This window comes from Phocoena sinus, chromosome 8, assembly GCF_008692025.1.
Source record: "Phocoena sinus isolate mPhoSin1 chromosome 8, mPhoSin1.pri, whole genome shotgun sequence".
NCBI lineage: Eukaryota > Metazoa > Chordata > Mammalia > Artiodactyla > Phocoenidae > Phocoena > Phocoena sinus.
The window spans coordinates 82,578,921-82,593,111 of NC_045770.1; the positions used below are offsets into that span (position 1 = coordinate 82,578,921).

Consider the following 14,191-nt stretch of genomic DNA (forward strand, 5'->3'; position numbering starts at 1 on the left):
AGTCTAATAGAGAATGAGCACCAGGCCTTGAATAAACAAGGGAGATGGTGACCTTTTGCCCCTTCTGCTGAAAGCCCAGCACATCCTGCAGCAGAGGAACGGAAAAAAAGCTGGTGTGCATCCAGGTGCTGCAAAATCTTTGCCTCTGGATTTCTCCCACACTTTGCTCCTGAAACAGTTTAAACTGAGACATGACTTAAATAGTATTAGGGAGTGAGGGGAAAGCACAATTCCTGGAACCAACTGTTCCACTGTCCCTTAATCCTTTGTTCCCCATATTGTTTGAGTCCTGCAGCATGCAGCACACGTTCTACGAGCAACAGGCAAGACGATGGATTTAGCAGTGGCTGGACAATTAGTCCCAATTAGGCCTGTTTCCCAGCTGAATGTAAAGGGGTGCGGGGGGGTGAGGTGTGTGTTGGGGGGGAAACTACAGAAATTTTAAAGGTATTTCATCATGGAGGCAAGAAGTATAACATAAAGCAAACTGAATTAGGGGTCAGGAGACTCTGCCAAAATTCACTGTGTGACATTAGGCAAATACCTTAACCTCTCTGTTGTTATACACAAAATGAGGGCAACCCTCAGAGGCTCTGAAGATCTCATGCCAAATTGTAGTTGAAAGTACATACTCTGGAAAAGTTCAGCGTTACACCGACGTGGAGGATTCCTCTGAGTTGTACTTGGAACCATAGATACCCATCTGTTTGGGGAATCATACACCTTTTATTCTCCTGGGCAGAAGTCATTAGTGAATTTCATATTTTATTTCTAGTTTCCTGATGGCTAATTTTTTTAAGTTCATGAGTGATACTTACATATGTACATGTGGCGGCTGGAATCTGCTCTGGTTGATGTTGTAGTGCGTGAATGCCTGGGTGGGGTTGGAGCTGTACTCATCCACCGTTATGGTAACCTTGCCTTGAGAAGGAATCCCATGTGCCATCCTTCCTCCCTATAGGCATGAGCAATTCACAACTTTCCGGAGCAAAGGATGGAAGCAGGCATGGTGCGTTTCAGCCCAATCTCTGAACCCAAGGGTCTACTCATCAATACTGCTGTGTGTTTCTGAAAAAAACAAATGAAAAAAATGAGAACAAAGAAAAAGAGGATGTTCTAAGCGATGTCAGATGGGACACCCAGACGTGAAATTGGTTCAGGAAAAATCTTAATCTGTGTGGTTGCCTCATGGATAAAACCCTTCCCAATTCTCCACCCAGCATGTACTTCAGAATGGACATGACACTCCAAATGATAAGGCTGGCTGCTAGCAAATCATTTCAGTGGTGTTCAAACTAAGATTTCCTCTTTAATTATAATTATGGCACTTAACGTGAATTACGGAAGGGGCACATCCACAGTTGCCATGGTGTCTAACTATAAATGGTTTGTGCTCGAAGTGGCGAATCTTCCAAACCTTCCCTGCTAATTGGAATGTTTGGTCTGTACAAAGTTGGTGTCACAGAATAATTTGAAATCCCGGTGCTTAGCACAGCCATAAAACACAATGCCAAATGTAAATTTAAAATGCTGTGCTCATAACAGATACCTGTTTGTAACTGTAATACACGCATAATACAGACACACATCACATATAATTTTTTCTTTCACAGTGGCTCCCAACACACATAGGTACTCAAATCTTGGTATATATATGGATTCCACTCTGGCCAAGAACTTTATGGAAGGCAAATCCTTCTTGCTAAATGTAATATAATTTCTTTAAACCCTCCAGTTACTCAGAGGAAAGTCAAATACATCCAGGCTTGGACCACCATTTTGGATGCACTCATTACCGCCCCTCTTGGAGCCCAGAAGGAGAGGTAAAGGAGGGCGGCCATTGAATCTACCGCTTCACTCCTGCTTGGGGCTGCATATTTCTCAGCAGCTGGTTTCATACTTTAAAATATGTTTCTGTTCTTTTTGATTCTTTGTATAAATGTCAATATATTTGCTGCACTGGGTTCGGAAATGAGGATGCTTATTTTTATACGAAGTGTGCAAAGACTGAGCAGAGCACACCCCTGCTGCAATTGATCAGTGAAATGTTAAAGAAGCAGGCAGCACGCTCCCTGGATAACCCTTAGGTAACCCGCCTTCTTACTTTAAGTGCTCCACATTACAATACTTTCGCCATGTGCGCCGTTAAGTTCTGGGAATCTTAGCTGCTATCTCAAATAAAAATATTTAGAATAATAGGATTAGATTTAAATTTGGCATGAAACACCTTAAATACCAAGCAAAAGGCAGATGGCCTGCCATAGGCCATTTATTTTATTATTTTACAACCCGGGGCTTGTGTAGTCCTCCATATGCTAGCTGGGCTAAGAAATGCCGCAGCATTCTACTCAAATCGTTGCCTTCTTCATAAGAGCAAAGCAAGCTAAATAACACCCACCTTGCCTGCATTCCTAACGCACAACAGCACCGCCAAGAAATGAATCCCTCATGCTCTGGCATTTCAAACAAAGTGTCACTTAGGGTTCTCTTTCTTCTTCCTGACTTCATGGGAGGTATGAGTCCTCTAAGCACTAGCTGACAGACAACCAGGCCAGTAGGATTAACAAATTAAAATCTTTCCCCACTCCTCTGATGTAAGATATCTATAAGAACTGCTTACAAATCATAATGTAGCAGTTTTAATACCAAGTTTGCAGCTGTTTCCTTAATTTCCGTCACAATTATATTTTACTGTTATTTTGCATAACAGTAAAACACAACACCTGCTTCAAATTGCAGTCCTGTTCTAAGTACTGTAATTCTCTTTTGAGACACAAAGTACAGAGAGACACGACTGAAGCGCAAAACTGCATAATTGCACCACGCTGAAAAGTAAAAACAAATGAAAACATCTTCCTGTTATAGAAATGACTGTCATTAAAAAGAATGTTAGCCATCAAAGCACAGAGGGGAAAAAATACACATTTTCAGACTGCAAGAACTTAGTGTTTGCATAAATTAGAGAGTGGTGTAAAAATTACATGGCAATTCTTATGTTCCTGCCATCAATGTCTATTGTGTGAAATACAGAACATCAAGAAACAAGAGAAGCAAAATTCATGTCTAGACCACTGTGACCTCTCAGTAACAATCTCTGCACTGGGTGCCAGAAACAGTTTAAATGTTTCTGGAGTAAACTCGCTAATTAAACTAAGCAAAATGGCCTACAAATGAAAGATACATTCCTGTTATGTAAATATCTAGGCAATGACTTACAGTAGTTAGCATCAGACCCTCCCGTTTGAAGCCCAGAAAAGATGGAGCTTAGAAGGTGATCAGTTTGCACTCCTATATGGTCCACTGTACCCTAAAGTCAATATGGGGTTTTGCCTTTTCTATCAAGTGAGATCTGTGCCTCTTCAGCAAGCACAGGCCCCTGTTACTCGGAAAGGCTAAATGGGTGGCTGGCACCTCATTTGAATTCATCTTTACCATGTTCTCTTTCAAATGTTTTATCGAAACAGTGCACCTGCAGTGTCTATCTTCTTTAATCTGGAGTCCTTTGAAGAAAATGTCAGACTGAGGCAGAGAGCTTCAAAACTTTCACAGGAACCTTTACAGACAAATCAAGAAAAAGCTTATTTTTTAAAAATGCTATGTTCACCCCCACTCACATCACAAGATGATCATATCCCAAGAACAGGAAACACCAATACACGGGAAAGGCCTTTTTTTTTTTTTTTTGGTAAACTCCCTCCTCTAACCTGAGAAATCTAGAAAAAGCTTGAAACAAGACAGAATGATACACCACCTAAAACTACCAAGAACCTGCATCACCTTGCTTCACATATTTAGTCAGTAAAACCTTCCAAATAATCAGATTTTGGAGCATCACACTTACATTACTTTCTGTATAATATTTACAGAGACCAGTATTCTTTTTTAAAATTTCCATTTTTATACTTCAATACATTTGCTCTATAAAACAAAGGAACCCAGTAGTAAATGCCAGGAATCCTAAAGAAAAATGTGACACTGCCAAACATTCATGCTGGTGCTACTTTGATTTTCTCTTTAAAAAAAAATCATGTGAGCACATTTTGCATTTCCTAGACAGCAATCACTTATCCTGTGCCTTAAGCTGTGCAACTTGGAATGTTCTTTTTCAGGAATCTAGTGGGAAACGCTTTTAAAGTCTGCTGGCAATGAAGGGATTAAAAGCTGAGGAATTAAATAACTGTCTCCACCTCCTAGACACCAGAAGTCCAATTTACCAAGAGTTTTCAAAGCAACAACTCATGACCTCTCTGCCCGAGCACCGCACGGCACAGCCTATGAGAAAGGAGCCCGTGATTTCCTCGTTTAAACAAGGATGCTCACTTTATTCACTACCCCTAAGAAGACCGCCCGACAGCCTGGCCAGACTTTGGGACTCGCCTGCTCCGACTCCGCCAAATTTCGCTTTCTCCTCCCTCTGCAGCACAGATCGAGTGCTTTCTCAACTCACGCCCTTACTCTTTCATGCCCATCTCCAGTTACTCATCCCTGTATTCCGGAGCGATGCCCAGAAGCCTTCCGGGCGGCTTCTCCAGCAAGGTGTTTAGACGGATGCACAAAGTTCCACGTGCCTCTGTCCACAGAGCGCCCTCCCTCCCGACGCACTTACACCTGAACTTGTCTCCAGCACTGCGGACACCCGGCTGGCACATTCTTTCGGAAAGAAAGGACAGGACTTTTCTCCCGCGCCTCTGGCAACGCGTAGAGTCTATATATGGTGGGGCGGGGGGCGCGGAATTCTCTACTTTGGATTGGTGTGTTTGTTTTAAATCTAGGGTGGGCAGTTGGGGGTGGTCAGCAACTACACACACACACACACACACACACACACACACACTCGCGCGCGCCCTGCCCTCCCGGCTCACGGCCGGCTTGTCTGGACTACAGCTCCCCCTTCCTTCCTGGAGCACCAGCTCGCCTTACTCGCTCAGTCCCCCGTTGCCACCGCCGTCGCCTCCGCTGAGGCCGCCGCTTCTGGCACTGTTGGCGCTGGCGCTCGCGGCCCCAGGCTCCGTTGGGCGCCTTTCTTTCTCTACCTTTCCCCCAGCCCCGAATTGATTGATGACCACCGGCGGCCAATGGCTCTGACACCGCACCATCCTCGCTCGAGCATCACAGCCCCACGCCCCCGACGTCAGCCTCCAGGGCGCGTTGGCATCCCCGAACCCTCAGAGCGGAGCCCGCGCCCGGAGCCGCCACCGCCTCCCTGCTCTCTGCCCGGGAGCTGCGGGGCTGCTTCCCTGGAGCGGCAGAGAAAGAAAGGGAGGGAGCCAGCGAGCGTTGGAAGGGGGTGTGGAGGCCACGGATTTCCCCCCCACCTTTGGAAATCTTTTCTTGCACTTAAAGTTTTGTTTGTTTTTTCCACCGTGACCTGTTTGTGTTTGTTTGCAGCATCTCAAGTCAATTACACATTTTTTATGACCCGCATTTGCACTTAATTTGGGGTGTGTTGGGGGGGAATGTGGTAATAAATCTACCCCACTGAAGCATCCTTAATTTCCTTCCTTGCTGGTAGATTCTAATCCCCTCCCCAACCTCCAGGAAAATGCCCCCTCTACCTCCTAGGCCGCAAACCTTGGAATTCAAAGGCTTTACAAAGATAACCCTGTTACATGTAAATAGCATAGAAACTCCTGCCTCTCAAGGGAAGAAATCGGGCGGCAACGGTTACTTTTTCTCGCTGCTCGTCCCCCGCAGCCCAGCCCGGGTCGCCTGCTCGATCATCAGGCTGCGATCGTGGAGACCGGAGGCGGCGGGGGAGAGCGAGGTAGGGGCGCCGGGAGAGAGTGAGAAACAGACCCGCGCGAGAGCGGCGCGCACGCGGGCGGCCCGGGGGCGGCCGCGGAGCGCAGCCCGAGCACAAAGCTGCGCGGCGCCTTCCTGGCCACCGCACCTCGCTCGGGCCGCCGCGGGCGCCCGGGGCTCGGGCCAACACAATGCACCCGGGCCTAGGCCCGGGCGGCTCGAACACATAACCCCGGGACTTTCTAGTAAACAGCTCGCCGAGCCCTCGTCCCCACCCCATCCCTGCTGCCGGGCTTTCGCCGCCGCCCCTCGGCGACACCCCCTCCTTCCCTCCTAAGAAATCCCGGCGGAGGAGGGAGCCGCGAGGTGAGGACCCCGGGAAGTCGAGGGCCGAGGACTGGGGGGTGGGGGGGGAGGGGAGAAGGGCAGAAGGTCAAGATGGGGAGTGGGAGGGAGACAGCTCCTAGAAAAGAATTCGCTTTCGCTCGGGGGTTGAAAATAAGCCCTCCTCGGGTTCCGAATTGCCCGGGAAGCGCCGGCTTGTGAGAATGTCAGGGGCACCGGGGCAGCCGCGGTCCGCAGCCTCCGAGCCCCTCGCACGCGCCGCTGACAAGGCACCTCGCACCCGGGCTCCGCTTTGTGTGTGCATTTTTTTCCCTTCCTCTCGCGCGCGGCACCGGGCGCCCGGCCGCCTCCTCCCCCTCCCCCGCCCTCCGCCTCCCTTCCCGGGGCGGATTACCTTTCCCGGGCTGCGCTCCGGGTCCCGGGGATGCCTTCAGCGCCCGGCGAGCAGGCGATCCATCGCGAAGCAGCAGGAGCCGACGGGAGGCGCGCGGGGGCGGCGAGGGGCGCGGGCGGGCCAGAACCTTCGACCCCAGAGGTCCCGCCGCGGGCTGGGGCTGGGGGCCGGGGGGCGCGGCACGAGAGGGAGGCGCGGGGGAGAAAGGATGGGAGCAGCCTCGATCTGGGGAGAGAGCGAGCGAGGGGGCGAAGAGAGGGAGCGAGGGCGCGGCGAGCCGGAGGGAGCGAGAGCGGTGCAGTGACAGGGACTGCCACTGGGGTCAAAGGAGCACAGCTCCAGGAAGCAGGGCGGCCGAGGCGCCGCTCTGTGCACGCTCCCCGGCGGGACCCCGCGCCCCCGCGCGCCCCTCCTGCTGCCCCTGCCCACTCGAACCCCCACTGGCGCCCTGAGGCCCCGGGGTTGCAAGAGGAGGAGGGAGCTGAGAGCGAGGCCGGCAGCCTGCTGGTGCTCTCGGGTCAAGCAGGCGGCAGGAAGCTGAGCTGCAAGTTCATCATCAGGAGTGCGATCAGCGTAAAAATGATAGGGGACCGGGCGGGGGGGGAGTTCGGAGCCCCAGGAAAATAAAGGGAGTTTTCCCTCCAAATGGGCGTCTTCTGCAAAGGGAACACCCAGGCCCCAGGCCCCCCACCCACCGACCTGCCAGGCGCTGTCTGCAGTCCTGGCACAGCTCCAGGGCGCAGAGCTTGCCTCGGGGGCAAGGGGAGCGGCTCGGGCCCTGCGCTGAAACCAGGGAAGGCGATCCTGGGTCCCCCTCCCCGTCTGCTGAGCTTAGACTTTCCTGGGGGAGAGATATGCTCCCTTTTCTCAAGCCTTTCAACTCGCCAGACACACACACACACACACACACACACACACACACACACACACACACCTTTCTTTCTGCGATGTTGTTCCTAGGCCAATCCAGCTGATAATTTCTTTCACCTCCATGAATTAAGGCAAGTTCAGTATATGGAGGCAAGGAGAGGCAAAGACTAATTGTTTCCATTTTTGTGTTTGGGGCACATTTCTCCCAAAGGATAAGCAATTCAAAAACGTAAAAATAAAAGTTTGTCCTTTTTTCTCTGCTACTTTGGATTATGGAAGAAAAGGTTTTTCAGAATTGTAGGCAAACACGTAAGGAAAAGAAAAGCGGCTGAAATGCTAGAAGACAGAGGACAAGGAAGAGAAGGCTTTTAGAAAACTTGGTTGGTGGTGTTGACTGTGAAAGATGAGGTGGCCCTGTGATGTTATGCCATTGTCAGAGCTGAAGGATTTGGATGCCAACCAGCTCTAATTCCTTTCCAGGAGGCAGACTCAAAAATCTAGGCATTCTCCAAAGGGAAATCCAATGGATGTGTGTGAGAGGGAGAAGTGTGCTAGGTATACTATGTGACAACTGACTAGACATCCTGGCTGAAATTATATCCCCTAAAAATAAAAAGGAACCGTTTCAGCCTGGTCTGTGGCCTCTGTGCTGAGACTAATTGGTTTCCAGGGTCTGGGGAGGAAGGGAGAGAGGCTGGTTGGAGGCCCTATAAAAAAACATCAAACAGAATTCACTTGAAAATATGTCCCTTTTACAATGGGCTTTCCTGGCACTTGAATTTTTTTTTAACACCTTTATTGGAGTATAATTGGTTTACAATGGTGTGTTAGTTTCTGCTGTATAACAAAGTGAATCAGCTATACATATATCCCCATATCCCCTCCCTCTTGCGTCTCCCTCCCACCCTCAGCTATGCATATACATATATCCCCATATCTCCTCCCTCTTGCTTCTCCCTGTCTCCCACCCTCCCTATCCCACCCCTCTAGGTGGTCACAAATCACCGAACTGATCTCCCTGTGCTATGCGGCTGCTTCCCACTAGCTATCTATTTTACATTTGGTAGTGTATATATCTCCATGTCACTCTCTCACTTCGTCCCAGCTTACCCTTCCGTCTCCCCGTGTCCTCAAGTCCATTCTCTACGTCTGCGTCTTTATTCCTGTCCTGCCCCTAGGTTCTTCAGAACCATTTTTTTTTAGATTCTTTCTCTCTATATATATGTGTTAGCATACAGTATTTGTTTTTCTCTTTCTGACTTACTTCACTCTGTATGACAGACCCTAGGCCCATCCACCTCACTACAAATAACTCAATTTCGTTTCTTTTTATGGCTGAGTAATATTCCATTGTTTATATGTGCCACATCTTCTTTATCCATTCATCTGTCCATGGACACTTAGGTTGCTTCCATGTCCTGACTATTGAAAATAGAGCTGCAATGAACATTGTGGTACATGACTCTTTTTGAATTACGGTTTTCTCAGGGTATATGCCCAGTAGTGGGATTGCTGGGTCATATGGTAGCTCTGTTTTTAGTTTTTTTAGGAACCTCCATACTGTTCTCCATAGTGGCTGTATCAATTTGCATTCCCACCAACAGTACAAGAGGGTTCCCTTTTCTCCACACCCTCTCCAGCATTTACTGTGTGTAGATTTTTTGATGATGGCCATTCTGACCGGGTTCCCTTTTCTCCATACCCTCTCCAGCATTTATTGTGTGTAGATTTTCTGATGATGGCCATTCTGACTGGTGGGAGATGATATCTCATTATAGTTTTGACTTGCATTTCTTTAATGATTAGTGATGTTGAGCATCCTTTCATGTGTTTGTCGGCAATCTGTATATCTTCTTTGAAAAAATGTCTATTTAGGTCTTCTGCCCATTTTGGGATTGGGTTGTTTGTTTTTTTGCTATTGAGCTGCATGAGCTGCTTGTAAATTTTGGAGATTAATCCTTTGTCAGTTGCTTCGTTTGCAAACATTTTCTCCCATTCTCAGGGTTGTCTTTTCGAGGGTTTCCTTTGCTGTGCAAAAGCTTTTAAATTTCATCAGGTCCCATTTGTTTATTTTTGTTTTTATTTCCATTTCTTTAGGAGGTGGGTCAGAAAGGATCTTGCTGTGATTTATGTCATAGAGTGTTCTGCCTATGTTTTCCTCTAAGAGTTTTATAGTGTCTGGCCTTACATTTAGGTCTCTAATCCATTTTGAGTTTATTTTTGCTGGCACTTGAATTTGAAGTAAGGTATGTCTTATGCCTGAGTAGAAATGAAGGGCTTGCTAATGTATTTCTTTTGTTGTACAGTATGTCCAGAGTGTCCGTACTTGTCACATGTGCTGGGAGCAAGAGGACAGTCACTTTCCTTGCCCAGCATAAACCACAGCAAGTGGCATTGGCGTTAAAGAATGCCAAAGATGGGGAGGGGCTCCTTTATATTTTGTTTTTGATTTCCAGCCCAGCAGCAAACACTGACTGGAATCATGTTTTTGAAGAAATGCTTGGTTTTGTTTTCTTTCTTCTATGAGTTAGCAGTACACCCCTTATCCAAATGGTTAAAACTTTTCAACTGATTTTGACTGATTTAATCAGTCAAAAATAAATCTGCACCAGCCAAATTACTTCTGTGGTTTTCTCCCTTTAGAAAACAAACAACCTGATAGTCAATCAAAAAAGGAAAACTAGCTTGTACATGATCCTAGATCTAAATAATGTGCACACAAAAAAACAAATAATAACCTGTTCTACTTTAGTGGCACATTTTGTAGTATACTTAATGCTATAAAAAAAATCAAGTGAGTGATCCTTTACAAAGTTGATGAAAACTTGTTTATCATTTTGTTGAATGGGGAAAAATTGAGGCAAAAAAAGGTTGAAATCGTATCTTGTAGTGTAGGAAGAAGTCAGCCTCTACTGTGTCCCTGCTAATCAGTTATCCACTGAGAGTTAGTGACCAAACTGTATTAGGGTTATGAATTTTTATTCCCATTTGTCTACCAAAATAAAGAAGCTGGAGAAGTATAAGTGAATTTAAATAATAAATTAGGAAAAAAAGGAACTCACTTTTCAAATAATTCTCATCCCATGGTTTTGAACATATTGCATTTTGTCAAATCATATTCTCTATCAGCATAGCTACCTACACTAAAAGCTTGTTTTAAAATGGTTGGATGTGAACCATGTCTGTCCCCTGACATTAGCTTGGAAACATCAAACCTCATTACACCAAATTTTAAATGTTATATTCTGGGAGTTTTGGTGGTGTTTTTTTTTTTTTAAGATAAGTGAGCCTGTAAGCTCCATTTTTTTTGTTGTTAAATTCAATTTTTATTGCTTCTAATAGAAAACAAAAGAAGGATAAAAATCAAATGCCAAGTTTATGCTTGCCTCTATGCAAATATTACACATTTTTTCCTTTAATGGAATGTAAACCTGGACCCTTTCTCCAGTGATTTCATCGAAGGAACTGGCAAATATACTTCCTGATATCCTGCTGCAGTATCTTTTAAAAAATATCATTTCAGAATGCATTTAGGGAAGAAAATGAGAGATAGGAGCGTGGGAGAACCTTAGGTGGAAGCTTGGAAAGTGAATGCTACTTCCCTTGAAAGCTCAGTACTTTATTTGGAGTTGGCTTTCATTCTCCCTATAAGAATAGTTTTCCAATACTTCAGGGATACTTGTGTATAACTAAAAGCTTGGTTCAACCCTGCAGCTCTTCTTCAGAAAAAAATTCAACTATTTTACCTCTTTTTTTTCTTTAAATTGGTTGCATTTTAATCATTTTCCAGCAAAACTTAAGATATATATTATCAGAAATCAGAGCCTGTTAATAGAACTATTATGACACAATTAGAAAAATATCTGAGCCAAACAATACCTTTACTTTATTCTAAATTCCTACAGTTTTTACTTTTTTTCTTTAGTTTGTTTTAAATGTTTTCATTGTAACCCCCTCAAGCTGAAGAACTATGCCCTCTATCCCTTTGTGGTTTTCATTCTTATGTGCTATGTATGCACTTGGTAGAAACTTGGAAATATTTGTTCAACAATCTTACGAGTCAATAAATGAGAAAGAGAGTAAGAGAATGCATGAGTGATTGAGGCTACTACACAATGAAGGAAAATCCATACCAGATATGCAGGAACGGAAGTGATATCATGAGACCAGCGTGGAGGATAAGAGCTAAGGATTTCCTACGGAGTTCAAATAGTACAATTAAAGGGGTTTGTTACTGTCTTCAAAAGCATGAAATAGTACATAAGACCGCTTCATAAGTTGATTTTCTCATAGAGAAGCTGAAGATTTTTATGTATCCCATCCATTTAAAGGCAGCCTTCTTTTAAAACACAGCAGGATGCAGAAGAAAAAAAATTTTTGTATCTTAAAATTTACAGATATAATATACCAAAATATAGTCTCAAAAGAAAATTATGTGATTAACCTGATTCTTGGATAGATCCTTTTTGAAGTGCTCAAAATAAATATATAAATTATGGCTTTTGTCCTTCCTATTTAAAATTTCCTTTTGGTTAGCCAATAAAAACATGCATGACTAAGAAAGATTCGAGAAACACTAGAACCCATGAAATTTTATTTCATAAAATAAATTTTATAGGCATTATCTTAGAAAGACTAAATTTGATCCAGCTTTGCCAGCAGCTTAAATAATAAAGATGGAGAGAGTGGAAATCTTAAAATTTTACAAAACACTCGCTAATTCTTACCATACTTACTAGCTAATGTTTGGCATGTATCAACAAAAGAGACGAGTATTATTTATGTAATAATTTTAATAAGCAGTTTCAAAAAAAAATCTTAACAAGATACTGAGCATGTTGCTAGTGTACTTTCTAGCCTAACAGACTTGCATGATCTCTGTTATCAATTAGTGTTTGCTGAGTCCTTCCCTATATCATATCATGGTCCCAGTTCTGGAAAAGTGGGATAGAATTTAGTGGTACTTGGGATAGGCTTGTCGTGGTGGAAGACGAGCAATCTCATTGAAGTAAAAGCCAAAGTAATCTCTTTTGAAAGATGGGCAGTGTGGAAAACCCATAATAACCAGATTAAAGAAAACATATGTGGGGTTTTTCAAGTTTAATAATTCAGTTTGACAAGCTAGTATAAGATATATCAATATTTTGATTAAGCAATGTATAATGTAATTTTCCCTCTCAGCAAAAATAAATAAATGAATGAATACGTTTTTTTAAAAATTGACTTTGAGAGACCAACAGAATCTAAACCCCATTTCTCTCAGTATTAATAATGTTCAGTTATTCAAAAAATACTTTTAAAGCTCTGCTCTGTGACAGGCAGAGTACTCAAACCATACCGATGGACTAATGATGCAAAAAGCAAGAGTTTCCTCCCACATATGAAGTAGGTAATCTAATGAGCCTGGGGAGAGACTGACTTTAAATAATCACATAAATAAATAAAAATTGTATCTAAGAAAAGGAAAGGCAACTGGTACAAAGAAAACTTAAAATAGGGGTACTTTTCCTCCTCTGAGTGAAGACTCCCTGATGGAGGAAAGGAATACAAGGATGTTATAGGAAAAAGAAAAGCAGTGTGGCGGGTTGCTGAGTTCCAGAGGGGTCCGGATCCGGATCTGTAGGCAGAGGCCAGAACTGAAGGGCCAAGTTAAAAACATTTGAAGGTCACAGCTAAGGTCTTGTTGAAGATGTTTGACTTTATTCTGAGGGCAACTGGAATCTGTTTAAGGATCTTAAGTAGAAAGGCTAACATGATTAGATTTATGTTTTGCAAAGGTCACTCTTGCCCCAGCGTGGAGAATGGATTTTAGGGGGCTAGAGTGAACTTTGGGAGGCCATTCGGAAGCTCTTGCAGTCTTTGGGTTGGAGGTGATGGTAGCCTCTAGCAGAACAGTTTGGAGGAGATGAGACATGGAGAGATGTGAATGGATTTAAGAGATTTGAATACAGTTTACATAATAAAAACAAAGAGTACCAGAATCTTGAAATACTGTCTGAAGGTGTGGTAGTACCCAGCCAGAGAGGCTGAGAGCTATACTTACCCAACGACTTCCTTTTTTAAGCCCCTCATTCTACCCGTAGTGCACCCTTCCCATGTCTCCAAGCCAACTTCATTCTATTTGGTACACCTTTTGGAATCCCATCTTGTCGTGAAGAACTGCAGTATGAAATACAGTACTGGCATAAAATGTCATTAACTTTTTTCAAACAGACAGATTCTAGAACGTTATCCCTCATTCAATGTCCCACACCTATTTTTGGTCCACATATGGACTTGTCTTATTTTGTATGAAATATAAATGCAAGAAGTAAGTGTATTTCTGTTTTCCTTTGAAGCTTTTAGATGCTACGTCAATTCCACATCTGTCTTTATTGGAGCTAGTTCACTTCTATTTAATATTCCAAACAATATTCTAAGTGATTCTTAAAAAATGGTTGTTTTTTAAGTGAAACATTCAAAGAAACAGATATGCTCTCAGAGGAAATACATAGACGCTGATTACAAGTAAGAATATTGTTCTTTTGGTGCAGGATTATTCCATGTGGACCCAATCACAAACCCACAAACCCACTGTGAAGGCATTCTGATTATTGGATTCCTGATTGGTGGAAACTAAGTCACTATGGCCCCTCTTAGCAAGTCAAGCTGCCAAGAAAAGATGCAATGGAAATATATATAAACTTTTAAGGACATTTATAATGGCAACCATGTTTTCAAAATTTACCCCTTTCTTGGAATTTCTACGTTTTGAAAGTTCCATCAGTTTCTTCTTCTGTCCTCATGATTCCCCATAGTGACCATCTATAAACAAAGCAAAATCTGCACACGAGAAAAGAG

The 14,191-nt window shown here is 44.1% G+C and overlaps 1 protein-coding gene across 4 annotated transcripts in view; it reads right to left on the minus strand.

The window, feature by feature from the left end:
• The window catches only part of MPPED2 (metallophosphoesterase domain containing 2), a 170,930-nt gene extending 164,130 nt beyond the window's left edge, over positions 1-6,800 (minus strand). For 2 of the 4 annotated variants that reach the window (XM_032641915.1, XM_032641917.1), the window contains exons 1-2: positions 6,482-6,800; positions 819-1,068 (exon numbers count right to left, since the gene is read on the minus strand). In XM_032641915.1, coding sequence (XP_032497806.1) covers positions 819-946 — 128 coding nt within the window. In that variant the 5' untranslated portion in view covers positions 947-1,068; positions 6,482-6,800. Of the gene's footprint in view, positions 1-818; positions 1,069-4,920; positions 4,998-6,481 lie in introns of those variants that run through there. The other 2 variants (XM_032641916.1, XM_032641918.1) reach the window with 2 other exon arrangements.
• Positions 6,801-14,191: the final 7,391 nt, after the last annotated feature.